Source organism: Pollachius pollachius, assembly GCF_949987615.1.
Source record: "Pollachius pollachius genome assembly, chromosome: 4".
Lineage (NCBI taxonomy): Eukaryota > Metazoa > Chordata > Actinopteri > Gadiformes > Gadidae > Pollachius > Pollachius pollachius.
In genome coordinates, this window is record NC_136937.1 from 27,193,902 (window position 1) to 27,219,068 (window position 25,167).

Below are 25,167 nucleotides of genomic sequence, written 5' to 3' on the forward strand. Positions count from 1 at the left end.
AGCAACCATTCCAAGAAGATCAGACTACATACTGTACATACAAACTTACATTTGCACCCTCTTTAGTATATTGTACCTCTCCACTTACATAACTGTGCAGATTGCAGGATATAGTAATTCTTTGCTTTAGCACTGCTAGATTTAAGTCTGACATATAAGCTCTTACAATATTATCGTTTTTAGTATTCTTACAATCGCCCTTTTTATAACATGTGCAATTATACCTTTGAAAAAAGAAATATATATATATATATCATTGCTAATATTACTTTCAATATTGTAGCATTTACTCCTTATACTCCTTATGCACTTTACATTTATAACTCTATTGTTTTTATTCTTATGTTATCCATCATATCTTATCTTATATTGCCTGCATGTCTGTAAAGAACACTACATTTGCACATCTGGTTAGATGCTAACTGCATTTTACTGGCCTTTGTCCCAGTAGACTGCATAACGACGAATAAAGTCCCTTCTAATCTAGTGGCAAAGCCTGGCATAGCCTATTGGAGCCTAGCATACCCTAGCCTAGCCTAGCACACCCTAGCGTAGCCTAGCCTAGCATAGCCTATTGGAGCCTAGCTTAGCCTAGCCTAGCCTAGCGTAGCGGGACGCGGGGGCCCCACCTCGGACAGCTCCCCGTTCTTGTGGTGGATGCGGGCCATGCTGTCCAGCCAGGTCTTGCGGAGCTCCGGGGTGCTGGTGTAGGACTTGGCCAGGCTGTACTGCAGGTCCACCAGCATCTCGGGGTCGTCCTCGTGCTCCTTCATCTGCTCCGTGGCCATCAGCACCGTGCGGATGCGCTTCATCAGGTCCTTCACGTCCGACGGGAACACCGTGTGCTGGGGAGGGACAGGGCGAAGGTGTCACGGTGTGCTCCGGTGTAGGGAAGACGTTGCAGTCGGGGTAAATGTTGTAACAACGGGGATCACAGGCCCTTAAACGTTAGAACCAGTGGCCGAATAGTAGGAAGGTTAAAAGGATGTGTGTGGGGGGCGCCCACCCACACAAGTGGAAAGGGTGGTGGAGGTGGAGGTGGAGAGGCAGAAGTGGAGAGGTAGATGGAGGTGGGGGCAGATAGGGAGACAGAGATTGAGGTGGACCGGGAGGTGGTGGTGGAGGTTGGAAGTGAGATGGGGCGCGTTGCCATGGTCACCTTGATGTTCTTGTCTCCGTTGGCGCAGTTGTTGATGATGGAGAGCGACTGCTGGAAGCGGGTCCCGCCGATGCCAAGGACATCGGCGATCAGCTGACTGACGGCAATCACCACCTCGGGAAGCACACACGCACACACACACATTAACACACACACACACTCACACGCATCAACACGGTACAATGAAGGGAAATAAAACGGAAATAAGTAGGACAATTATTATGAGGGGATTTTGAGGAAAAACAACGTAAAAAACGAAATTTTACGTCGCTTTAAATCAACGCAAATTGATATGAAATCTATTTATTTTAAGATTTATTTTTGCATTTTTATGCTCTATTATAGAGTGAGACAGACAGTAAGGTACGGGAGATAGAGGGGAGGAAATGCAGCAAAGGACCACGGGCAGGAATCGAACCCGGGTCGCTTCGATCAGGACTGATTTTGATTTGATTTGATTTGATTTGATTTGATTTAAATGGTACGAGCTCTACCTGGTGATCCACCGGGGCACCCCTATGAGACGTACTTTTGACCCTTTTGGGCCTCCATAGGTGTTCAAGGGCGTACCTGGAGGTGCGTGTACCTGCCTGGCGTGTGCGTGTACCTCCCGGTGTGTGTGTGTGTGTGCGTGTGCGTACCTGGAGGTGCGTGCGCACGAAGGAGCGGCGGCCCGTGTAGTCGAAGTTGCTCTTCATGAGGAAGTAGAGCAGCTGGGCGCCGTCACTGCGGATGGAGCTCAGCTTGGAGTTGCAGCACTTCAGCGTCTCGTAGCACAGAGCCGCACACATGTCCGCGCGGCCGTCGAAGAACGTGCACGGGAACTGACACACACACACACGCACGCATGCGCGCGTGCACGCACACACACACACAGAACACAAGAGTCACCAACCAACAACTCCTACCTCCCATATAAAATAAACTATACTTATTTATAGAAATCTTATTTATAGAAACCTTATTAACTAAACAAATCTCTAAGATAAACTTTGTACTGCAAATAAATGTGTGAAACAAATGTATATACAAACACACTCAACTCTTATGTATATTAATTTATATTTATTCTAATTATAGTGTACACGCCTCATACACATTGTCCAGCCACTAACCCAATCATAGGCCTTCACAGTTCATTTATAGATCTCAATTAGTTAGTGTGTAAACATTGTTCCTCAATAGCTTGTTGTTATTTGTTACTTTTCTAATGGTAATTCTTATTCAAAATTGTGTTCATATTTTGCTTTCATCGTGCTGCTTTATGTTTTTTATGCACCAACCTCACTGAGCCACTTCCCCTGTTTGTGTGAAAATATCAATAATGGTCTCACCTTGTAGATGAAGGTCCTCAGGGCGGTGAACACCTGCTTGAGGGCTGTCTCTGATTGGGGGATCTGCAGGAAGCACAGGTGCACCTGGAACACCTTCTTCATCAGTGGGTTGTGGCCCAGGTCGGAGCTCAGCTGACTCTGAAAGCACCCACCCAACGCCCACATGAGTGTTGAAGTTAGGGCGCTATGCCAAGTGGCGGTGGGCCGATAGAGGGCGCTAGGGCGCCTCCCCTCCGTGAAACATTCACTGGAATATATTTGCCGACTATGAATCAACTGTTAAAAATACAAAATAAATCAACAAAAATACACAGCGTTTATCCTCATTTAATTGTGTGATAGACCGTACTTGCCACTGCCAGCCATTGCCATTATAATTTAAATGCGTCTGAATGTCAATGATTTGGGCTAGGCAAGTTATTGGTAATTCAATATAAAGCCCTCCTCCAAGTCAGGAGGAATGGCCATGAAGTAGGTCTGTAACGTATATGCAGTGTAAGCTTGTCCAGGCCCTGCAAGTCAGGATGTAGGCTATGAATCTGAATGAATAGTAGGTAATAGGTAATAGGTTGTGGCCATCCCCAATATGCAGCACAATACAGGAAATGAAATCTACCAATTTCAAAATATTTGGGGGGAGGAACCCCAGACCCCCATGTCTACTACTGTGCCCCGCCAACATCTTTGATCACCAGCCGCCACTGGCTATTACTCATGTTGACAACTGGAGGGTGGTCCATCCCTGGCCGCGTCTTGATAACACTTGGTGAAACTTGATGAGCAGATGCTAGCATTTTTAATACGCAGTAAGAACTTCAATAAACATTGACAAAACACCAACATCCAAAAAAACAACTCATAACTTTAGCGTTTTACTTTTAAAACATTTAGCAATTTTTTTTATTAAAGGCGACTAAAATAATTTGCTACATGGTAGTCGTTTATCAATTTGGTCTGTGCAGAAAAAAGGCGGGGGAAAAAAAACGACGGCGGCCATTAAAAAGTGACTTCGGGTTGACACCACGCATGCGACCGGCGGCACCTTGAATCCGTTGATGAAGACGCAGAGGGTGTCGAGCACCGTCAGGCAGACCTCTGTCGACACGTTGGCCTCCAGCAGACACTGGTTGCTCACCTCGGGCTCAGAGTGGGAGTACACTAAACACACACACAAACATAAACTAGAGCTTTAACACCGCTAGCATCATACGAGTTACAAATAGGGGGTTAGGGCATGCTAACATTGCTAGGAGGAAAATGTGCTAGCAGGCTAACATGTACTATTGATCTTGCCCATACACATCCATAATAATATTGATTATAAGTAAACTGTTAACAAGGTGGATGAACAGATGTATTTTGTTAAACCAAGGCCAGAAATTAAAGATTTTGGGTGTGTTGCTTCATCTCCATGTTATACAACTAAAATATAATTGATTCCATTTTTTGCTCGTAACACAATAGCTTTAGTGTTTACCAACAGTACACACTGAGAGTACACACTCACCGTTGTTGAAGGTGTGTGCGTTCTCCACCGTGCCCAGCTGCTGGAGGCGGGCGTGCAGAAGCCCCGCCCTGTTACGAGACACAGGCAGCGTCAGAGACTTCCTGTCCGCAGCAACAAGGCCCGCCCCCTCCTGACTCCTGTTGGTCGAGCAGAAGGACAGAGAAGCCAGGTCATTGGGCAGCACAGCTGTCAGCAGCCGCATCACGATGAGCTCTCATGTAAATGAAAACATGAAAACAGTTGATGAAATTTTCTAAAATATACATTTTTAAAACATTTTAATATCATAACATTCTTAAAACTGTATTCTGTAACAACATTCTGAACCTTCTTAAAACTCGATTCTAAAAACAAGAACACAAGTAACTCTTAGCAATAGTAATTTCAGACATGGTTATATGATACAGAGTAATGATGAAAAATAATTCATTAGATGAGGAGGATCATTCTTGGTTACGGGTGACTTATGTCGTTCTTCTGACATGAGGTGAAAAAAAATGAAAAAAATGGGACAAAAGCTGCACTGCAACACAGATGATGCACACCACACATGACAGTACCCACTTATATCACAGAGAGATAGGTTTGCAGTCTGTACATACTTAGAGCTAACACTTGGAGTCAACACAGTGAATGGGCTGACAGTATGAAATCCACACGTCAATAGTTAAAGTGATGGAAAAAAAATTGTATTTACTTCTAAACATGTTATTAAGGGTTGTCATGTCAAGGTGTGTGTTGAACATCAGAAAATGATGTCTTGGCCAGACTTAGACCTGACAAGATATTGTGTAGCTGTTTAGTGGATACATCCCTCTATGATACGGTTATTCTACGTGTTTAAAACCTGTTCTCCATCACTTAAAGCACACACTTTACTACACACAGGAATGGACTAATAGTACAGATGGAACTCAAGAGTATGCAAAACACACATTAGCACCTCACTACACACGCTTAAAGTCGCAGTGTGTAGAATAAAGTATCTAGCGGAACACACTTGGCAGAAAAGGATTATAATATTCATAAGTATGATTTATGTAAGGGATAATGCCCGACGACTTGTCCATTATCAGGAATTAATGGACTTCGCGGAGGCCTCCACGAAGTCCATTAATAGAAATTCGTCCCAGCCTTTATACCAGAGATACTCTAGGCTCTATAGCATATAACCGCCATGTCTGATTACAGACCAGCTCTCGTTTTGAAGACCGAATCACCGCGCCATTCGTTTCAATGGGAATCAAGACGGTCTATACTTTCAACATAAAGTGTATATAATTATAATTTGAAATTTGTCCCAGCCTTTATACCACAGATACTAGAGGGTCTATAGCATATAACCACGTTTTCTGATTACAGTTTAATGCATTTTTCACAATTTACCAGCTCTCGTTTTGAAGGCTGAACAGACAATTTGACTGGAACTACTTAGCAGGTGTCCGTATATCAGGGGTTAATGCACACCCTTCAGCCAATCAGAATCGGATATTCCCCCAGACCGTGGTATAATTGTATATAATCCCATGAAAATAAGCTTTATAAAAAAAAAAATTAAATTGGTTGCAATCTCCAACCTCACCACCAGATGCCACTAATTCCTACACACTGTACCTTTAAGGAACACACACACGTGGGTTAGTAAGGTGAAGGCAGGTGACACGCTGGAGTGACGGTGATAGCCTGATGGGCTCAGACAGGGCGAGGCAGGGCAGAGCTCTTACCCAATGGGAGGGGCCCGGTGAACCCAGGGGCCGGGGCAGTTATTGAACAACAACACATACTTGCCGGCAGCATTACATCCAAGAAAAAAACACCAAATAAATGAAAAGGGTTGACAGAAAATCAGCAGAGAAACTCAGAGGAAGAAAAAGCAGGGAAAGTGTTGGTAAATCAGTTAAGCTGTTTGGTGAGTTTGACATGATTTACTGTTTACTTACTACCATTTACTGTTCCTTTACATGTGACTTTTGAATGATGTTTGTTAGGGTTAGGGTTGGGGTTTTGGACTGTTGTATTTGATTTCTTATCATGCAACGTAGAGTATTTGGAAAAGTTCTACAGAAATAAAATGATCATGTATACAAAACAACTGAGGAGTGAATTGAGATCCATGTCGTTGAGGACCAGGAGGGGAGTCTAGGGTCATCTTAGCATGCCTACAGGTTAGGCTGCGGACATTTGGGGATCGAACCCAGAACCTTTGCCCTGGAAGATGGAACACTCAGATGGGGAGAACGAGGAGCAGGCGAAGGAAGAGGGAGACAAATAGGAAGAGGAGCCAAAAGAGGAAGGAGGAGGAGGAGGAAGATGAGGGAGAGGAGGAGGAGGTGGAGGAAGAGGGAGACAAATAGGAAGAGGAGCCAAAAGAGGAAGGAGGAGGAGGAAGAGGAGGAGGAAGATGAGGGAGAGGAGGAAGTGGAGGAGGAGGAAGAGAAGGAGGAGGGACTGTACCTGGCGATGTTCCTCCTCCCTGCGTAGCGGAACTGGTGGAGACACACCCTGCAGAGGAGATCAGACGGATTCCTTTAGAGACCAGTGAGGTCACACTAATCCGCCTGTACACACTTGCACAGAGACACACCCATGAGCCTACATGCACGACAACACACACACACGCCCATGCATGCACACACTCACACACACACACACACACCAACTCAAATCCACATTTACCCATTTACAAACACATTCACACATACTCTCACACAAGTGCCGACAAGCCCGAGCACACAAACAGTCACCCGCAGACACACACACACACACACGCACACACACACATACACACAAACACACACTTAAACCACCTGAGCTACATCACCCAACAACTATTAATGTGAGGGGTGGAGGTCGGTGGGACAGGAGGCGGAGGAGGAGGTGGGGAAGGAGGTGGAGGGATTGGGTCTGTAAAGCGGTGTGTTTGAGAAGGTGGAGGAGCAGGAGGAGGAGGGGGAGGAGGAGGAGGAGGAGGGGGAGGAGGAGGAGGAGGAGGAGGTGTGTGTGTGTGTTGTGGGGGGGGGAGGAGGTAGAGGTGAAGTCATGTCTGCACTATGTAGGGAGGAGGAGGAGGAGGGGAGGAGGAGGTGGTGGAGTAGGAGGAGGAGGTGGTGGAGGAGGAGGAGGAGGAGGAGGTGGAGGTGGTGGTGGAGGAGGAGGAGGAGGAGGTGGAGGAGGAGGAGGAGGAGGAGGAGGAGGAGGTGGTGGTGGAGGAGGAGGAGGAGGAGGTGGTGGGGGAGGAGCAGGAGGAGGAGGTGGTGGAGGAGGTGGTGGAGGAGGAGGTGGTGTAGGAGGAGGGGGGGAGGAGGTGGTGGAGGAGGAGGTGGTGTAGGAGGAGTAACCCTTACTCCAGCAGGCTGAAGAAGTCCATCAGCTCCGAGGGTGAGGCCTTGTGCCAGTAGGTGAAGAGAGCCTCTGAAGGATGGAGGGGAGACAACGCTACGTCACCTGGTCTGCCCGGCATCCATCACCCACCCATTCATCATCCACCCATCGATTCCTCCATCATCCGGTCATCATCCATCCATCCCCCACCCATTCAGCATCCATCCATCCATCATTCACCCATTAATCCATTCATCATCCACTCATCAACTACCCTCTCATCATCCATCCATCATCCATCCACCGGTGAATAATCCATCCATCAATTCATCCAACCATCCTCCACCCATTCACGGTCCATCAATCCATCATCCACCCATTCAACCATCCCAAAATGAAGCGGTTCACAGTGCCACTGAACCGTAGTCGATCGGCAGTGTGCAGAGTCCAGGGCCTCCCCTCCTGCGTCTCCCCAGGCCTCCCCGGGGCGCCCTTACCCTCCGACATGCTCTTGAGGACGTGCAGGAAGCACATGAGCAGGCTCTTCACCTCCTCCCGCTCCAGCTTGTCACATCGGAGGACCGCGCTGCCCAGCGCAGAGGCACACTGGTTCTGAGAGGGGGAGAGGGGAGGAGAGGGGGAGGGGAGGGGAGGAGGGGAGGAGGGGAAGGGAGGAGGAGAGGAGAGGAGAGGAGAGGAGAGGTGAGGAGAGGGAGGGAGAGGGAGAGGGGAGGGGAGGGGAGGGGAGGGGAGGAGGGGAGAGGAGAGGCGAGGGAGAGGGGAGGAATGGAGGGGGGGAGAGGGGAGAGGGAGAGGAGGGGAGAGGGAGAGGGGGAGGAGAGGGGAGGGAGAGGGGAGAGAGGGGAAGGGAGGGGAGGAGAGGGGAGGGGAGAGGAGAGAGGAGAGGGAGGGGAGGGAGAGGGGGGGGGAGAGGAGAGGGAGAGGGAGAGGAGAGGGAGAGTGGAGAGAGACGGAAAGGGAGGGGAGGGGAGAGGGAGAGCAGAGGAGAGGGAGAGGGGAGAGAGACGGAAAGGGAGGGGAGGGGAGAGGGAGAGCAGAGGAGAGGGAGAGTGGAGAGAGACGGAAAGGGAGGGGAGGGGAGAGGGAGAGCAGAGGAGAGGGAGAGGGGAGAGAGACGGAAAGGGAGGGGAGGGGAGAGGGAGAGGAGAGGAGAGGGGAGGAGAGGAAGGGAGGGGAGGGAGAGGGGAGAGAGGGGAAGGGAGGGGAGGGAGAGGGGAGAGGGAGAGGAGGGGAGAGGGGAGAGAGGGGAGAGAGGGGAAGCGAGGAGAGGGGAGGGGAGTGGGGAGGAGAGGAGGGGAGAGGGAGAGGGGAGAGAGGGAGAGGAGGAGGAGAGGGGAGGGAGAGGGGAGAGAGGGAGAGGAGGGGAGGGGATAGGAGAGAAGGGGAAGAGGAGAGGGAAAGGAGGAGGACAGAGGAGAGGAGGAAAGAGGAGAGAGGAGAGGGGAGGAGAGGAGGGGAGAGGGGAGGGAGGGGAGGAGAGGAGAGGAGAGAGGAGAGGAGAGAAGCAGTGAGGGGAAGAGAGAAGATGTGAGGGGAGAGGGGGGGAGGAGAGGAGAGGGAGGAAAGAAGAGAGGAAGAGAGAAGAAGAGAGGAAAAGGAGATGGAGACGGTTGGAGAGGAGGCGGGGAGGAGGAGAGGGGAAGAGAGGAGGGGAGAGGAAAGGAGGGTAGAAGAGAAGAGTCAACCATTTTCCTCTCCTAAATCAAAATAACATGAATACAAATGACACCGCAGTGCCAAGAGAGAAATCACAGCAAAACAAACTTCAGCACAGAGAGACATTAAATGAATTCCCTAGAGAAAAGAGAGCGAGGGAGAGAGAGAGAGAGAGAGAGAGAGAGAGAGAGAGAGAGAGAGAGAGAGAGAGAGAGAGAGAGAGAGAGAGGGAGAGAGAGAGAGAGAAATGTGTCCAAAAATGACTTGTGTAGACAGCAGCTGTGCTCTCTCAGCCAAGCATTCGCGGTTTGGCAGAGAGAGACACATTCATAGGGAAATTGGAGGGTTTGACTCTTGAGTAAAAGGGTAGTGGCTTGGCTTTGAGTCCAGCCCAACCACCACTTCTGGAGCATACAGAACAGCACACCACTCAGGATTCAGTGTTGAAAGACGGGAAACTCGCGATCAGAGGGGTTTGTACAGACAGTCTGCAAACTGCCTTATGACCTTTTTTTACGACACGTGAAAATAAGCCAAATGAAGTGTAGACTCAATCATTACAAATAATACTCCTGACTAAAAACGAGGAGCAAATAATGAATGATAATCATTTATTAATAATCGGGGGACAAGAGGTCAGGGAGAGGTGGGAGTTTCGACACAGAATAGCTTCGCTTTCTCTAACGCTCGTGATGTCTTAGCTCCTCCCCCCCCGACCCCTAAGTGGTCTCAGCGGGCCGCGAATCAAACCACACCAGGAATGCAGAGCACCACTGACGTCATTAGGGCTGCTGACGTCTGGGAAAGACCTCCTGGAGGAGGTCTTAAATCGTTATCCTCATAGTATAATTGCCTCAGTCATATTTTGGCCGAATTGTGATATCTTACCAAACTCTCCTAATGCTGCTGATTCACTGTGCCTCATTGGCTATATCCTAAGCCAATCAGAGTGCTTATTACATTCCAAGATCACTATCTGCCAACTGAGGCATTTTTGACGATAAATACAAAATCAAACAATTATGCTAAGAGGCTGACGAAATGCATTTTTAACAAAACAATCTTTGGACATTTCTTTTTTTAAAGGGAGCAGTTTGCGGAGTTCTGTACTGTTTGTTTTGAAGAGTGTTGCAGTCCACACACAGTGGAGGGAGAAACGGACTCGGGTCAAACTAAATACTTGTAAAGGGGTGTTCTCCCCATCGCTCATGTTAATGGGCCGGCCCGCTGCATTCGGGGGTAGGACGTCAGCGACCTCGCCGCCGTCGCCGCGGGCCGCCGGCCGCGGGGCGGGGGCCAGCGAGGTCGCGCTGAGGACGGAGAAGTCGATGGTGGCGCGCTTGGAGGCGAGGCCCCGCCCCTCGCCGCCGAGCGGGAGGGGGGCGGGGAGGGGCGGCACGTTGACCGACGCGGACCTTCGGAAGAACCTGTCCCTCTGCTGGGGGGGAAGGGGTTAGGGTTAGGGTGCGGTGGGGGCTGTAGTTCAAACACGAGCGGTTTGGATGAAGGGACCGGCGCCGTCTTATTTATTGTTTCAACGGCGGCCATTTACAGGTCAGAGGTTCTGATGCACGTGATGAGCCGGGGGGTGGCCTGGATCCACCTTTGACCTCCGACCTCTGCTGTAAACCAAACGTCCCCTCGACACCAAAGGAGGTCTTACACAGCCGACGTCCGTGTCCCGAGGACGAACGGGATGCGACGAGGATCAAAACAAAGTGTTGCATTTGAGTTTGTGCATAATCATAATAAACAACAGAATGCAACTGAATCATGCGCGGATCTGGATTGTGTCCCCATTACCAATGGAACTGAAGTGTGTGCATGTGCTTGTGTGTGTGCTTTGCCTGTGCGTGTGTGTGTGTGTGTGCATGTGCGTGTGTGTGTGTGTGTGTGTGCATGCCTGTGCATGCGTGCGTGTGCGCGTGCGTGTGTGCTTTGCCTGTGCGTGTGTGTGCGTGCATGCGTGTGCGTGCGTGAGTGTTACCTTGTCCAGGGAGTTGGCCCGCTCTCTGCTCTTGTCCTGCAGGCTGTTGCAGGAGTCGGTGGAGACCAGCGACGCCCGCGACCCGGGCTGCAGCACCGAGCCCACGGGGGTGGAGGGATGGGGGGAGGCTGGGGGCGGGAGGTGTGACCACATACAATACAATGAATATTTAGCGCTAGGGAAGGCAGTTTGGAGAATCCAGGCGGAGAAAGTGTGAAAATCCCAGAGCATGATTGGTTGGGCCTGCATCTGCCACAGATACACAATTTGTTTCTTGTTTAGTCAGAGTATTGGATTTATTTGTAGCTTTCCGGATGTTAAGCGAATTTCAACAAATAGGATGGAAAATACTTAAAAAAATGAATTGCCTAACCTAGCTCTTATAACGTTGCTATATTACCCTATTATTCACTATTTAGTAATTTGGCATGTGCATTTATCCAAAGTAAGAGTCAATTATATTTTGTGGCATTATTGACAAGGTGTGGGATTTTACTTAAGGATGCCTTTGACCAACAGGTAGAGTGAGGACATCAGGGTTCGAACCCAGAACCTTTCGCCCTTGGGGAGTCACCCTAACCATTAGTTTGCCGTGCCCTCTGGAGACTATCCATAATTTGTTCCAATCCGACTTGTGTGTATGTAAAACTCTGGGCTGGATAGGCGTGTGTCTGTGTGTGTGGGGTTATGTGCAGGTGATTTACCTGTTCCTGAGATGGCCCCGAACACGTCCTTATGAAGCGCGCTCTCCATACAGATGCTTCCTGTCTTCATAGGGGTCGCCAGGGAGTCCTCTCTGGTATTCTGGAAACACCAAGCAAACACCAAGCAAAGACTTTAATTAAAGAAAGAGGATCATTTCCCTGTGTCTGTAAGTCTTCAAAATTGTTTAGTTTGAAGATTCCAACCCCAACTTGCTGATCTTAACCCCACATCTGTTCAAATGTGTCAAACATAATCAACACACCCCAGCTGTAAGTGACTGACCATGAGAAAAATAACGGCGTAGAAAAATGCTCAAGCTGCAGTTTCTAATGTGGCCACCAGGTGTCAGACTCACGCTGTTGTTCCCGCTGAGTGCCGGGGACTCCTTGGCGTCCAGCCGGTGGACGTTCTCCAACAGCAGGCCGAAGAGTGGGAGGTAGAGGGTCGACAGTCTGGCCTGCTGACTCTGGCAACACGAAATACAACTTTGATTCAGCTTTACATTAGAAATATAACGTTTAAAACATAGCTTTAAACATAGCTGTGTGTTGTCTTGTTCTTACGAATGAATACAATCACCATTTGTTCCTACATTCTTATAATTCCAACTTGTCATTCTCCCACTCGTTACAGGATTTCATTCATTAATAAAAACACTAACAGCGCCCTCTATTTGTATAGCATGTATATAACAGGGCCATATAACATACATACATAACTCATGAGAATGATTGTATGGTTGGATATCTTTTGTTTTTAAGTAATCCTCTTCATCATCGTCATCGTCAGGGGTCTGGAGAACAGCAATACATTTCTTTCCCGTTTTGATATGTTTTTGCAGGAGCCAATCACCGAGCTCGCTTTTCACCCTGGCGCGCTATTGGCTGGTTTAACACAATGACGACAGGGAAGCGACGGCAAGCAGCCAATTGCATACAGAGCCATTTGAACTAGGCCCGTTGATCACGACCCTTGAGCAGAAGAAAATGACAGCATCTTCCCCAGACCAACGTGCAACCTATGATTGAGCTTGGTCTGGCAATAGTCAGGCTAATCCTCATCATCATCCTCATCCTCTTCGTTATCGTCATCATCATAATCCTCATCATCATCCTCAACCTCATCATCCTCCTCCTCATCATCCTCATCTAACAACAGCGTGTCCCCCCGTGTGGGGGAGGGGCTTGAGCTCACCTTGGCGGCGTAGCGGTCGTCGAAGGTGTGCTTCATCATCAGGCACTTCAGCACCTGGATGGCGATCTGCCGGACCTCGCCGTACTCCTGCAGGGCCCCGCCCACCTCCCGCAGAAGCAGCCCCACCAGGAAGTGGTTCCGGCAGAAGTCGTCGGTCAGAGAGTAGTCCGGCTGCAGGTCTGAGGGGGGAGTAATTCATGGATCAATCGTCAGATTAACCAATTAAGGGTTAGCCAACTAACCTAGTTAACAAATGTACTCATAGAAGTACTGCTGTACTGATGTACTTATTTACTAATGGACACATTTACTAATGTACTAACTAACTAAAGAGCTAATGTACTTATGTACTTATTTACTCATGGAGCTATTTACTAATGTACTAACCTACTCATGTACTAATGTACTGATGTACTGATGTACTGATGTACTAATGTACAGGTGCCCAGATGATTCGTCCACCAGTACACCAATGAACTAATTACAACATCAACAACCTGATGTGATTAGCTGATTTAATAGGCTCAAGGGACATGCATGTCCTTGTCTTCGATGTGGATAGTAATTACTACCGGGGGTCATTTAAGCGATCCTATTCCCTTCATCATCCTCCAATTAGATTGGAGTGACATCGTGTTGACATTGTGTGTGAGTGTGTGTGTGTGTGTGTGTGTGTATATGTATGTGTGTATGTGTATGTGTATGTGTATGTGTATGTGCCAGTGTGCGTCTGTGTGTGTGTGTGTGTGTTACCTTGGAACCGGTGCACACGGCCCTTGCTGAAGAGCATGGGCAGGTTGAGGGGGACGTAGTGCTCGTGGTTACACACCACCCGCAGGAATTCAAACTTGAACTCATGCAGCGTCTGTCAGGGGGTTCATATCATCATCATCATCATCGTCATCATCATCATCAATATCATCATCGTCATCATCGTCATCATCATCATCATCATCATCATCGTCATCATCATCATCAATATCATCATCGTCATCATCGTCATCATCATCATCAACATCATCATCGTCATCATCATCGTCGTCGTCATTATCATCTTTCTCTTCTTCTTCATAGTTACAGTAGTGATATATTAGTCATAAACAATAACAAAGTACAGCGGGATGATATACAAATACAACAAGATCGCACCGACTATTAACGAAATACAGGAGGAAAACTAAATGATTAATATATTATGTTATTTGCAACAATTATTATGATATTTATCTATATAAGAAGAAAAATTTAACTAAAAATGTCATGTGTCATTTAAAATACAATTATGTTATCTGCATTGTCCCTGACAAATAAAAAACATTATAAAAATAAAAATAAAGAAAACCATTGGAAATATGAATGGAAATTGTGTTGGCTCACCTTTGGGTCCCCCGGGACGAAGCAGTTCATGTAGTTGTTGATCTGCTTGAACACAAAGCCTCGGTCCATGAAGGTGAAGCAGCGCTGAGAGGGAAAACACACAGCGGTTAAGACATAGGATGTTGCTGTGATTTTATTGGGTTACTTCTTAATCGATGTGGTGTAACTGCGATCTTATTGGATAGCTTCCTAATCCATATGGTGTCACTGCGATCTTATTGGATAACTTCCTAATATATATGTTGTTGTCGCAATCTTTTTGGGTAATTACTTAATCCATATGATGTGGCTGCAATTTAATTGGGTCACTTCTTAATTCATATGGTGTCACTACTTCTTAATCCATATTATCTGCTAGGTATATTATATTACTAGATGTCACAGTAATATAAATGGATTACTTTATGTTTACAATGCCATTGGATTGTAACCTCTTTATTTACACAACTTTCCCTTTAACTTTAATTTTCTGTTCTCAGAAATTACAATGAAAACCCGAACCAACGCATTAGCTTTGCTTCTTAACGAGCACATGACTCAAGCACCTAGCAGGCAGATCAGAGGGGTGCAGAATGAACCCTCACCTTGATGAACACGGCCAGGCTGTGGTTGGCATTCCGCGCGGCGTCCAGATTGTCCTTGTACTTCTGGGTGATGTGCGGCGCCAGCATGTTGACCAGCGTCTCCACGGCGTGCTGGAAGGAGGCCGAGAACCTCTGGTTCCTCGAGAGCTGGGAGAGGGAGAGGGAGAGGAGAGAGAGAGAGAGAGAGAGAGAGAGAGAGAGAGAGAGAGAGAGAGAGAGAGAGAGATTATTTAGAAAAATGTGCATTTTGCAAATGTTTATTTTCAATGCTGATGAAGTTATGTTTATTTAATTGAAAGAGGAGAGGAGAAGAAAGGAGAGGAGAGGAGATGAGATGAAATGAGGAGAGGAGAGTAGGATGAAAGGAGGGAAGGATGAGAGGAGAGGGGAGGAGATGAAATGCGGAGAGGAGATTCCTACCTTGACCTTATCGCTCTCCACCAGATATTGAGCCATGGACTTAACCAGGGCTTCAAAGAAGTACCAGGAATGCTGCAGGAAAAACCATTTACAACAACAAAACCGTCACTTTCAAGTTCACAAACATCTGGAGAGGTTAAGCCTGGAAAAGATGTTGGGGAAAGAGTAAACAAAACAAGAGAAGATGAGAAAGGAGAGTTTTTATTTAAATTGTTCAATTTAATTCTAAACTCACAACCAATAAAATGCCTGAATTAGCATCTCTGAGGACCCGTTATCCCCACTAAAGGAGTGAGAGGAAACCGATGTCCTCGTGATGCTGGCTCTACCTTCAGCAGCTTGTTGCTGGTGAGGAAGTCGGTGGAGGGTTTGAGGATGGCGGTCATAGCTTTAGCTAGCTCCTCGTGGACCGTCTTACCCACAGCAAAGTCCGGCTCCGCCTTAAACACAAACTGACACAGAACAAACGAAAAGGAAATTAGCCTATTTCACAACAATATATGCTAACAGGCTACTGCCAGATATGTCTAGCATCCAGTGTTTTAGGATGTCACTTAACTTTAGTTTAGTGTTCGTAGCATTCGTTGACACGTCATTGTTTTGACCGTTTTTGTAAAATAAATTATTTCTCTGTTTTGTTCAAGGTGGACTTTGTTTTTGCGTTTGTAACTATTAAATCCAAGGTAAATAATGTAACTTGAAATTGAAGCAACACCAAATTTTATACCAAACAATCAGAATATAATCTTCATGAACCTCATGAACACACAATGCAATATGTGTGTGAACCCAGGTGCGGCCCCACCTTGATGTAGGACCTCAGGTAGTGCTCCAGCCCCTCCTCGTGGCACTGGGCCACCACGTGGACCATCACCCTGGTGGGTGGAGACACAGCAGTATGGGGAAAGTTACTTTGGACTCACCTTCATAACTTATGACGTTTATGCATATCAATGTGCCTTGTGTGTGTGTGTGTGTGTGTGTGTGTGTGTGTGTGTGTGTGTGTGTGTGTGTGTGTGTGTGTGTGTGTGTGTGTGTGTGTGTGAGAGAGAGAGACACCAACCTGGTCACATTGACAGCCACCTCCTCCATCTTGGCTCTGGTGAGGACGCGGAATAGCTGGTGGAGGACGGTGGACAGGAAGTTGACCATCACATGACCTTCCATCGCATGGAGGCTCTGTGGAACAGACCAAAGACAACAAACAAATACACAATCACAAGAACAAAAAAACAAACAAACAAAACAACAAAACAACAAACATGAAAACAAACAAAAAAAAGAGAACGAGAGAGAGAAAAAAAGTCAGAAACAGATAACCACGCAATCGCAGGCGCTACAGCTCTATGTACGGTATGCGTGTAAATCCCTTTCAAGCAGTTTCGTTTTTCAACGTGAGCGGTGTAAAATGCGCCATCTGGTGGCGCTGTGCGGTACCTTCAGGTATTTAACCAGCTCCCCCTCCGACGCCTGCTCTGAGCTCTCCATTCTCTGGCAGTGGTGGAAGAAGTTGTGCAGGTGTTGGTCCTGTGGAGATAATGGAAAATGTGTTATTGTATGTTTTTGTGTGTGTGTTTCTGTCTGTTTGTGAGTGTGTGTGTATATGTGTGTTCATGTATGAATGTGTGTGCATATATATGTGTGTGAGTGTGAGTGTGAGTGTGTGTGTGCATGCATGTGTGCGTGCATATGTGTGCGTGTGTGTGTGTGTGTGTGTGTGTGTGTTGTACCTGGGTATAGATAGTGGACACCAGGTGTGTGGAGACTTTAAAGAGAGCTTTGCCCCCGTCCACCCACTTCACGTCCGGTCCAGAGTTCTGTGAGGGAGAGAGCGGTCAGACGTACATGTGACAGTGCAGTAGACAGACAGAAAGACAGGTTCTCTACAGGGAGAACACATGATGACACTAGGGCTGGTTTCAGGGTTATCAAACTGAGTCAGTTGGCCCACAAGCTAATCAAGGAGCGTTTCAGCCTCATAGCATAATTGCCTAAGTCATATTGTGGCCAAATTGTGATATATAACCAATCTCTACTCTCTTACCACTGTAGATTCACTCTGCCTCATTGGTTATATCCTAAGCCAATCAGAGGGCTTTTAACATTCCATAATCATGATCTTCTATTTGTCTCAGTCAGGGCATAGGCATTTCTTTTTCATTTCATTTCATTTCATTTCGCTAAATACAAGATGAACCTAAAAATTTGACTAAGGCAATTATGCTATGAGGCTAACGATTTGAATGTCTGATGTTTTTATTCCTGCCAAACCCTTTTCTGACGTTAAATGTCAGACGTTCTTAGCCATAACATTTTGTTTATAAACAAAAAAAAGACATTTAGTTGATATTGATATTTCTTGGTACCTTAGTAGTAATATAGAATGAAAACGGACATAATGTATAACAGATGTCTCTCTGATTCACTCATCCTATCTTAACGAGTGCGCGTCTCTCAAACGAGACAGCTGGTACTAATGACGTCTCCATATCACCGCTGACCCCTCCCTCCCCCTCCCCCTCGCCCTCCCCTGTCTGTCCCGCCGTTACCTTGGCAACCGCATCCTGGGCGCTGAGGTATCCGGGCGGCAGGTTGGCAGCCACGGGAACCTGCTGCTCGCTCATCACCACCCGGCCGTCCCGGAGCAGGGGCAGCCACGCAGAACCCACTGGAGGGGGAGAGAGAGGAGGGGGAGGAGGAGGAGGAGGGTGAGGAGGAGGAAGAGGAGGAGGAAGAGGATGAGGAGGAGGGAGAGGAGGAAGAGGATGAGGGAGAGGAGGAGGAGGAGGAAGAGGATGAGGAGGAGGAGGAGGAGAAGGAGGAGGGTGAGGAGGAGGGAGAGGAGGAGGAAGAGAAGGAGGAGGAGGAGGAGGAGGAGGGTGAGAAGGAGGGAGAGGAGGGTGAGGGAGAGGAGGGTGAGGGAGAGGAGGAGGAGGAGGAGGATGAAGAGGAGGAGGAAGAGGGTGAGAAGGAGGAGGATGAGGAGGAAGAGGATGAGGGAGACGAGGAGGTGGAGGAGAAAAAGGATGAGAAGGAGGTTGAGGAGGAAGAAGAGTAGGGTGAGGGAGAGGAGGAGGAGGAGGAGGAGGAGGAGGGTGATGAGGAGGGAGAGGAGGAGGAGGAGGAAGAGGATGAGAAGGAGGATGAGGAGGAAGAAGTGTAGGGTGAGGGAGAGGAGGTGGAGGAGGGAGAGGAGGAGGGGGAGGAGGAGGAGGGAGAGGAGGATGAGGAGGGATAAGAGGAGGATGAGGAGGTGGAGCAGGAGGAGGAGGAGGGTGAGGAGGAGGAGGAGGAGGTAAGGGAGAGGAGGAGGATGAGGGAGAGAAGGAGGAAGAGGAGGCGGAGGTGAGGGAGATGAGGAGGATAAGAATGATTGGGAGGAGGATGAGGAAGTTAATGAAGATGAGGACAATGGGAAGGATAATGAAGAGAAGGAAGAGGAAGAACGGGAGGAGGAGGAAGATGAGGAGGAAGAGGATTCAGATGGGATAAGTAACAGCTTGAGGGAGCATTTAAAATCCACATTCCTCTGTAGAAGAAGAGTCAGACTGAGCTTTAAAGACGAGTGTCGAAGGTGGAGGAGGTAAACAAGGTGGAGGAGGGTGTTGAGAAGGACAAGGAGGTGGAGAGGGCGGCGGGGGTGCTGATGGTGGGGACAGTGGCGGGTGAAGGTTCAGGCTAGCATTCAGGTGGAGGAGGTGGAGGCCGTTGAGAAGGGGGGTGGGTGGAGGCCAGGCTCACCAGGTGTCTCCACCTGGTCCTTCTTCTTGTTGTTGCTCTCACAGCTGACGTGGTAGAAGGTGAAGAGGAGGTGGTGCTTCTCGTGGAGCTGGATGGGCAGCTCAATCTTGATCTGTGGCCAAGGGACACGTTCATCCATTCACACATTCACACAATCATCCATTCACAACACACACTTAGTTAGATCAGCACTCACACGTTAGATCAGCACTTTTCCCAATTAAACAAATTCACAAATGAATATTTATTTCCCTCACGGAATTAACAAAGTAATAAATTGTTATCTTATCTTGGACATATAATGTCCTGTTTCATTTGCCCATAAAGGAGAGTAATACAATTAATAATGGTACATTACTTACCTCTTGCTTAGTTATATACATTTCGTTATTACGTAAGAGTTAAATAACTTCTTTTTTTTCATTATGGAAATAAGCTATTCTAGTCTTGATGACGTTGTCCTTTGAAAACAAACAGTTTCCATATATAGTGTGGGGCAGAGCCACTTCCTGCAGGAGCCAACCTCGTCATAGAACTCTGGGTTCTGCTGGTGGTGCAGAACGGCAGCGAAGGCCTGCTTGGTGAACAGAGAGCCCCCCGGACGGGCGTAGATACACTGCGATAGAGAGAGGGGGAGAGAGAGAGAGAGAGAAACAGAGAGAGACAGAGAGAGAGCGAGAGATAGGGAGAGAGGGGGGGAGAGAGAGAGAGGGAGAGAGAGAAAGAAAGAGAGAGAGGGAGAGAGAGGGAGAGAGGGGGAGAGAGAGAAAGAAAGAGAGAGAGAGAGGGAGAGAGGGAGAGAGAAAGAGAGAGGGAGAGAGGGGGAGAGAGAGAGAGAGGGAGAGAGGGACAGAGGGGGAGAGAGAGAGAGAGGGAGAGAGAGAGAGAGAGAGAGAAAAAAAAGGAGATTGCTAAAATGAGAGCTAGAGAGAAAAGTCAGCAAACATACCAACAGTAGAAAATAGATTTATCTCTTGTAAATGATGGGCAGAAGGAATATAGCTTGATTTAACTAATCCTTATGATTTGGGACAGATTTGTGTCCTCAAGACAGGCAGCGAGGGGTCAAAGTTCGGAGGTCATTTGGTTGGTCTGGTTGGAGTACCTTTATTGGCTGGGCGACCTCAGAATCTGAATCCTTGAACTCAATGCAGACCGCGATGTTTCTGGCCTAGACAGGAGAGAGAGAGAGAGAGAGAGAGAGAGAGAGAGGCACACAATGGGATTAATGGACTAAAGTGACTGATCATAGACATTCATGTAACAGCTGTAGCAATTCCTATGGCTTGCTTTCAATGGAAACAATAACACAATTATGTTTGCACAACTTTCTACAATAATTATATTGTACAAAGGAGGAGCTAGCTATTGTACATCATCAATCAATAATTGATGATGTTGTGGCGTTAGTGTTGGGCGAGTTTGTGTTCGATATATGCGTTTACAGAGCCCCTCCCTCCAGCCACATGATTGATCGAAACGAAAAACAAAGTGAAAGAAAACAAAGCAAACACGCCCCGGGTTCACCCAGAGTGCAGCTCGTCTCCCAATCAGGCTCAAGACCCGACTCTAAAGACTGTCAATCAGGAAATAAAGTCTGGTGTTCGCATTAACATTTAGCAGAAGCTCTTATCCAAAGCGACTAACAACAATTCGTTCACACATTCACACACTGGACAAGAGCAGTCCGGGTGAGGCGTCTTGCTCAGGGACACCTCGACACTCAGCTAGGACGAGCCGGGGATCGAACTAGCAACCTTCTGGTTACCAGTCAAACCCGCTCTACCTCTTGAGCTAAACCGATCCCGATGATGTGTGAGCCCAGTCCTCGGGGGGGAGGGAGGTCGGCTCACCTTGGCGAAGGCCTTCTGCCCGTCGTACTTGAGCAGCCGGGGGTAGACGTACAGGTGGTTGTTGTAGGTGGTGAAGGGCTGGGAGCACTTGGCGATGCAGGGGACAAACTCCTCCACCTCCAGCAGGGCACTGGCCCCGGGGGCCCCGCTGGCCTCGAAGCCCCGCACCGGGAGGTAGGAGGAAGTGACGCAGTCTGAGGGGGAAACAGGAAACAGGAAGATAATAGTGTAGGAAATATCAATAAATACAATGGCTATAACGATTATGGGGACTGTAGCTATAACTATCATGATTATGGTGATAACAACGCTACTACAAACTCTAATACTGTTGAAGTGTTGATAAAAAAACTATTATTAAAGAATAAATAAAGCATGAAATACATGACAAATACATTATCAAAGTCAAACATAATATCAGTTATCATTTATACCTGATAATGTATACAGCCATAAGAGGAACATTTTATAGCTTCGGTATATTTGTGTGTGTTTTTGAGCTCTTAAGTTTTCTTCTGATGGCTGTATACAAAAATACTGAAGGGGCTTTTATTGTGACAAACTCACTGGTTATATCTGGCGCCACGTTGTCAATGGTTACGTCCAGGTTCCCCAAGATCACCGGCAGCTTGGCCATTTTCTCCGGTCTGTCGGCAAAAAAGTTTAAGGGATGAATAATAGCAACAGACATTTCCCTCACAAACACAAACAAATCAAACAGAAACAGAAGGAAAATACCAATCCCTAAAAACGTTATAATACTCATACTTTCTGAAGTCGGCCAGCAGTTTAAACATGTCCTCGTCAGACAATTTGCTGCTGTCCTGGCGATAGAGAGCCGAGAAGCGAGCACCTTTGTCCAGTTTACCGGAAGCATCTTTGAACACAGGCCTATCGCCAAGGAGAGAAGAAGAAATAGAAACCCAACATAATTCAATCACAACAATATAAACAACCACATCTTGTGTTTAAAAGAGCAATTTTATTACTATTATTAAAACTACTACAAACCTTACTCAGAGATTGGTGTGATAATAAAGCATTAGATTGTATACTAAACTAGTATTGCCTACCTTGCGGACCAGGCGAAAGGCATGCGGTACTGCCCCAGTCTGCTGCAGGCCGACCGGGCGTTCTTCGACACCTTCTGGGCCACCTGCGTCATGGAGAGATACAAAGATAGAAGCTCAACGCATGCATGCTTGTGTCTCCCAGTGTTTCCCAACCTGTGACTCAGGGGCCAGCTTGAGGTCGCCGGATTTGCATATAGGGGTCCTATGGTGATAATTGACGTATAAGCTATAGATGGATGGATTTAAATAGATTGATTTGTTTTTGACGTTTTCAAAGGTGTTGTTCGTCTACAAACACCCTCCCTAATGATGCTTTGCCCCAAGAAAACACCAGCTACAAAGTGTGATGCAATGCGCATACGTTCACTGGGAGAGTGGTTTATTCAGTTTACACTGCAGTTACCAACAAGGATTAGATATAAATAACTTTCATTTATAACGGTATTGTTTATTGTATCACCTGTAGTTCAAATATTCTTCCGCGGTGCTTTGAGCACATTATTCTTGGGTTGTCAAGGAAACAGGTCAACAGTTGTATTTGATCGTTTCTTTAGTTAATGTTGGATTTGTAGCGCATCGGTTCGGAACTGTGACTGTGTCACGTTATTGATCGCCATTGACCAATCAGCTCTGGTGTTCAACAATTTCGCTATCATGGTTACTAAAACACCTCCAGGAGCGAGGTTATGTGGTGTGGTGCTGGTGGTGGTGCAGGGTGGATGACGTGGGTCGGTGGTGGTGCTGGGTGAAGGGTGCGGCGGTAGCCCTCCGTACCTTGACTGAGTCGGAGCTCTTCATGTACGGCTCGGTGCAGTGGGCGATGCCCCCCTGCAGAACCTTTTCCACCCGCGCCACCAGGAAGATGTCCGGGTGGGGGCAGGTCACCGAGAACACACCCTGACGGGGGTACGACAGGGCGGCCTCCGGCAGCTCCCCGGCCAGCTTGTGGACCCCCGCCGGGGACGGGGCGGGGGTCGGGGGAGGGTGGGCCGGGGGGGAGGAGGTGGTCATGAGGCGGACCAGGGGGTGGTTGAGGTCCACGTGGAAGTCGGCGGAGATCTTGCGGCCGTTCTGCACATCGAAGAGGGAGAGGATCACGTAGAAGGGCTCCACCTGTTGGGGGGGGAGGGAGGGAGGGAGGCGGTAGAGAGTGAGAGAGGGGAGTAACGGAGGAAGGGGGGAGAGAGACGGCAGAGAGAGAAAGAGGGAGGGGTGGGAGAGAGAGGGCAGAGAGAGAAAGAGGGGAGTAACGGAGGAAGGGGGAGAGAGACGATAGAGAGAGAGAGAGGGGAGTAACGGAGGAAGGGGGGAGAGAGACGGCAGAGAGAGAAAGAGGGAGGGGTGGGAGAGAGAGGGCAGAGAGAGGAAGAGGGGAGTAACGGAGGAAGGGGGAGAGAGACGGCAGAGAGAGAAAGAGGGAGGGGTGGGAGAGAGAGGGCAGAGAGAGAAAGAGGTGAGTAACGGAGGAAGGGGGGAGAGAGACGGCAGAGAGAGAAAGAGGGAGGGGTGGGAGAGAGATGGTAGAGCGAGAGAGAGAGAGAGGGGTGGGAGAGAGACGGCAGAGAGAGAAAGAGGGAGGGGTGGGAGAGAGATGGTAGAGCGAGAGAGAGAGAGAGGGGTGGGAGAGAGACGGCAGAGAGAGAAAGAGGGAGGGGTGGGAGAGAGATGGTAGAGAGAGAGAGAGAGGGGTGGGAGAGAGATGGTAGAGAGAGAGAGAGAGGGGAGTAACGGTGGAAGGGGGAGAGAGACAGGAGAGAGAGGGAGGAGTGACAGTGGGAGGGGTGGGAGAGAGACGAGAGAGAGAGGGGGAAGAGAAAGAGGGAGGGGTGGGAGAGAGAGGGGAGTGATGGAGGGAGGGATAGGAGAGAGATGATAGAGAGAGGGGGGAGAGCGAGAGGGAGGCGTGGGAGAGAGTCGATAGAGAGAGAGGGGGAGAGAGAGAGGTGGTTGAGTGAGAAAATAATACAGGGTGTAAGGGAAATAGAGTGAGAGGGATATATGAGGGAGGGAGGGAGGGAGGGAGAGAGGGGTAGAGAGAGAGAGGTGGTTGGAGTGAGAAAGGAACAGAGTGAAGAGGAAGTAGAGTGAGAGATACATGAGGAAGGAAGGGAGGGGGGGAGAGAGAAGGAGGGGAATTTGGAGAAAGAGGGAGGGAAAGAGAAATAGCCACGAGATAGCATGATAGAGAAGGGCGAAATGAATGAATTAGAGAGAGGGAGAGTGCCAGAGAGAGACAGAGACAGAGAGCGAGACAGAGAGAGAGAGTGAATGAGAGAAGAACAAAGAGAGAGACAAAGAGAACAGAGGAATGTCATTAGCAGAGAGCGTTAAAATCCCGTTAGCAGAGGTAGTAGACCATGTTTAACTCCAGGCCGATGAGATTGTGTTGTAATTGCGTAGCTGCAGACCCACACACACATCAGCTGCCAATGTACTCTACGGATCATGTTGCTTTTCCATTACACATCACTGCTGTGTGTGCAAGCATGTGTGTGTGTGTGTGTGTGTGTGTGTGTGTGTGTGTGTGTGTGTGTGTGTGTGTGTGTGTGTGTGTGTGTCTGTATGATATATTTGTCTGTCTGTGTGCATTTTGGGCAGAGTTTGCCCAAGTCGATCTGAGATTACTTTCGCGTCTCTATGTCTGAGCATTTATGCGTGTGTGTGTGTGTGTGTGTGTGTGTGTGTGTGTGTATGTGTGTGTATGATATATGTGTGCATCTGAGAGTACGTATGTTAATGTCTATGCATGTGTGTTGACCTGCATGTGTGTGTGTATCTATGTTCATGTTTGCGCATTTGTATTTCTGCATGCATGTGTGTTTATGTGTTTATTTTTTTGTATGTGTGTGTCTTTGTATATGTGTGTGTGTTTCTGCATGCACATTTGCGTGTGTGTGTGTGTGTGTGTGTGTGTGTGTGTGCATGTGTGTGTGTTTGTGTATGTTGGATTGTGTGTGTCTTTGTGTTTGTGCACACATGTTTGTGTATGTATATGTTTGTTTGTGTGTGTTCTGACTTGTGTCTTTCTGTTTATATGCTTGTGTGCGTATGTTTGTGTGTGTATGTGTGTGTGCCTATGTTTCTGTGTGTGTTTGTGTGTCTAGGTTTGTGTTTGTGAGTGTGTGTTTGTGTGAGTGTTGTATTTGTTGTTGTTTTCCAGCTGAGATCCAGGCCACTGTCCCTCCAAAAACTTTTTGGGCCTCAGGGAGTGACAGCAGGAAACCAGACTGACACC

General features: G+C 48.0%; 1 protein-coding gene across 3 annotated transcripts in view; it reads right to left on the reverse strand.

Annotated features, from left to right (window-relative positions):
• Window positions 1–25,167, reverse strand: part of LOC307075211 (dedicator of cytokinesis protein 9-like) — a 71,816-nt gene that overhangs the window by 10,805 nt on the left and 35,844 nt on the right. For all 3 annotated transcript variants that reach the window (XM_079735722.1, XM_079735721.1, XM_079735723.1), the window contains exons 12-42: window positions 22,707–23,045; window positions 21,933–22,015; window positions 21,628–21,750; window positions 21,427–21,506; window positions 20,860–21,053; window positions 20,112–20,177; window positions 19,530–19,622; window positions 19,007–19,118; window positions 17,815–17,933; window positions 16,996–17,082; window positions 16,703–16,792; window positions 16,329–16,444; window positions 16,071–16,140; window positions 15,595–15,717; window positions 15,266–15,337; window positions 14,846–14,992; window positions 14,262–14,345; window positions 13,638–13,749; window positions 12,885–13,063; window positions 12,046–12,156; window positions 11,690–11,789; window positions 10,986–11,113; window positions 7,819–7,933; window positions 7,345–7,411; window positions 6,455–6,502; window positions 4,001–4,137; window positions 3,536–3,651; window positions 2,494–2,631; window positions 1,801–1,983; window positions 1,160–1,273; window positions 630–845 (exon numbers count right to left, since the gene is read on the reverse strand). In XM_079735722.1, coding sequence (XP_079591848.1) covers window positions 630–845; window positions 1,160–1,273; window positions 1,801–1,983; window positions 2,494–2,631; window positions 3,536–3,651; window positions 4,001–4,137; window positions 6,455–6,502; window positions 7,345–7,411; window positions 7,819–7,933; window positions 10,986–11,113; window positions 11,690–11,789; window positions 12,046–12,156; window positions 12,885–13,063; window positions 13,638–13,749; window positions 14,262–14,345; window positions 14,846–14,992; window positions 15,266–15,337; window positions 15,595–15,717; window positions 16,071–16,140; window positions 16,329–16,444; window positions 16,703–16,792; window positions 16,996–17,082; window positions 17,815–17,933; window positions 19,007–19,118; window positions 19,530–19,622; window positions 20,112–20,177; window positions 20,860–21,053; window positions 21,427–21,506; window positions 21,628–21,750; window positions 21,933–22,015; window positions 22,707–23,045 — 3,762 coding nt within the window. The remainder of the gene's footprint in view (window positions 1–629; window positions 846–1,159; window positions 1,274–1,800; window positions 1,984–2,493; window positions 2,632–3,535; window positions 3,652–4,000; window positions 4,138–6,454; window positions 6,503–7,344; window positions 7,412–7,818; window positions 7,934–10,985; window positions 11,114–11,689; window positions 11,790–12,045; window positions 12,157–12,884; window positions 13,064–13,637; window positions 13,750–14,261; window positions 14,346–14,845; window positions 14,993–15,265; window positions 15,338–15,594; window positions 15,718–16,070; window positions 16,141–16,328; window positions 16,445–16,702; window positions 16,793–16,995; window positions 17,083–17,814; window positions 17,934–19,006; window positions 19,119–19,529; window positions 19,623–20,111; window positions 20,178–20,859; window positions 21,054–21,426; window positions 21,507–21,627; window positions 21,751–21,932; window positions 22,016–22,706; window positions 23,046–25,167) is intronic.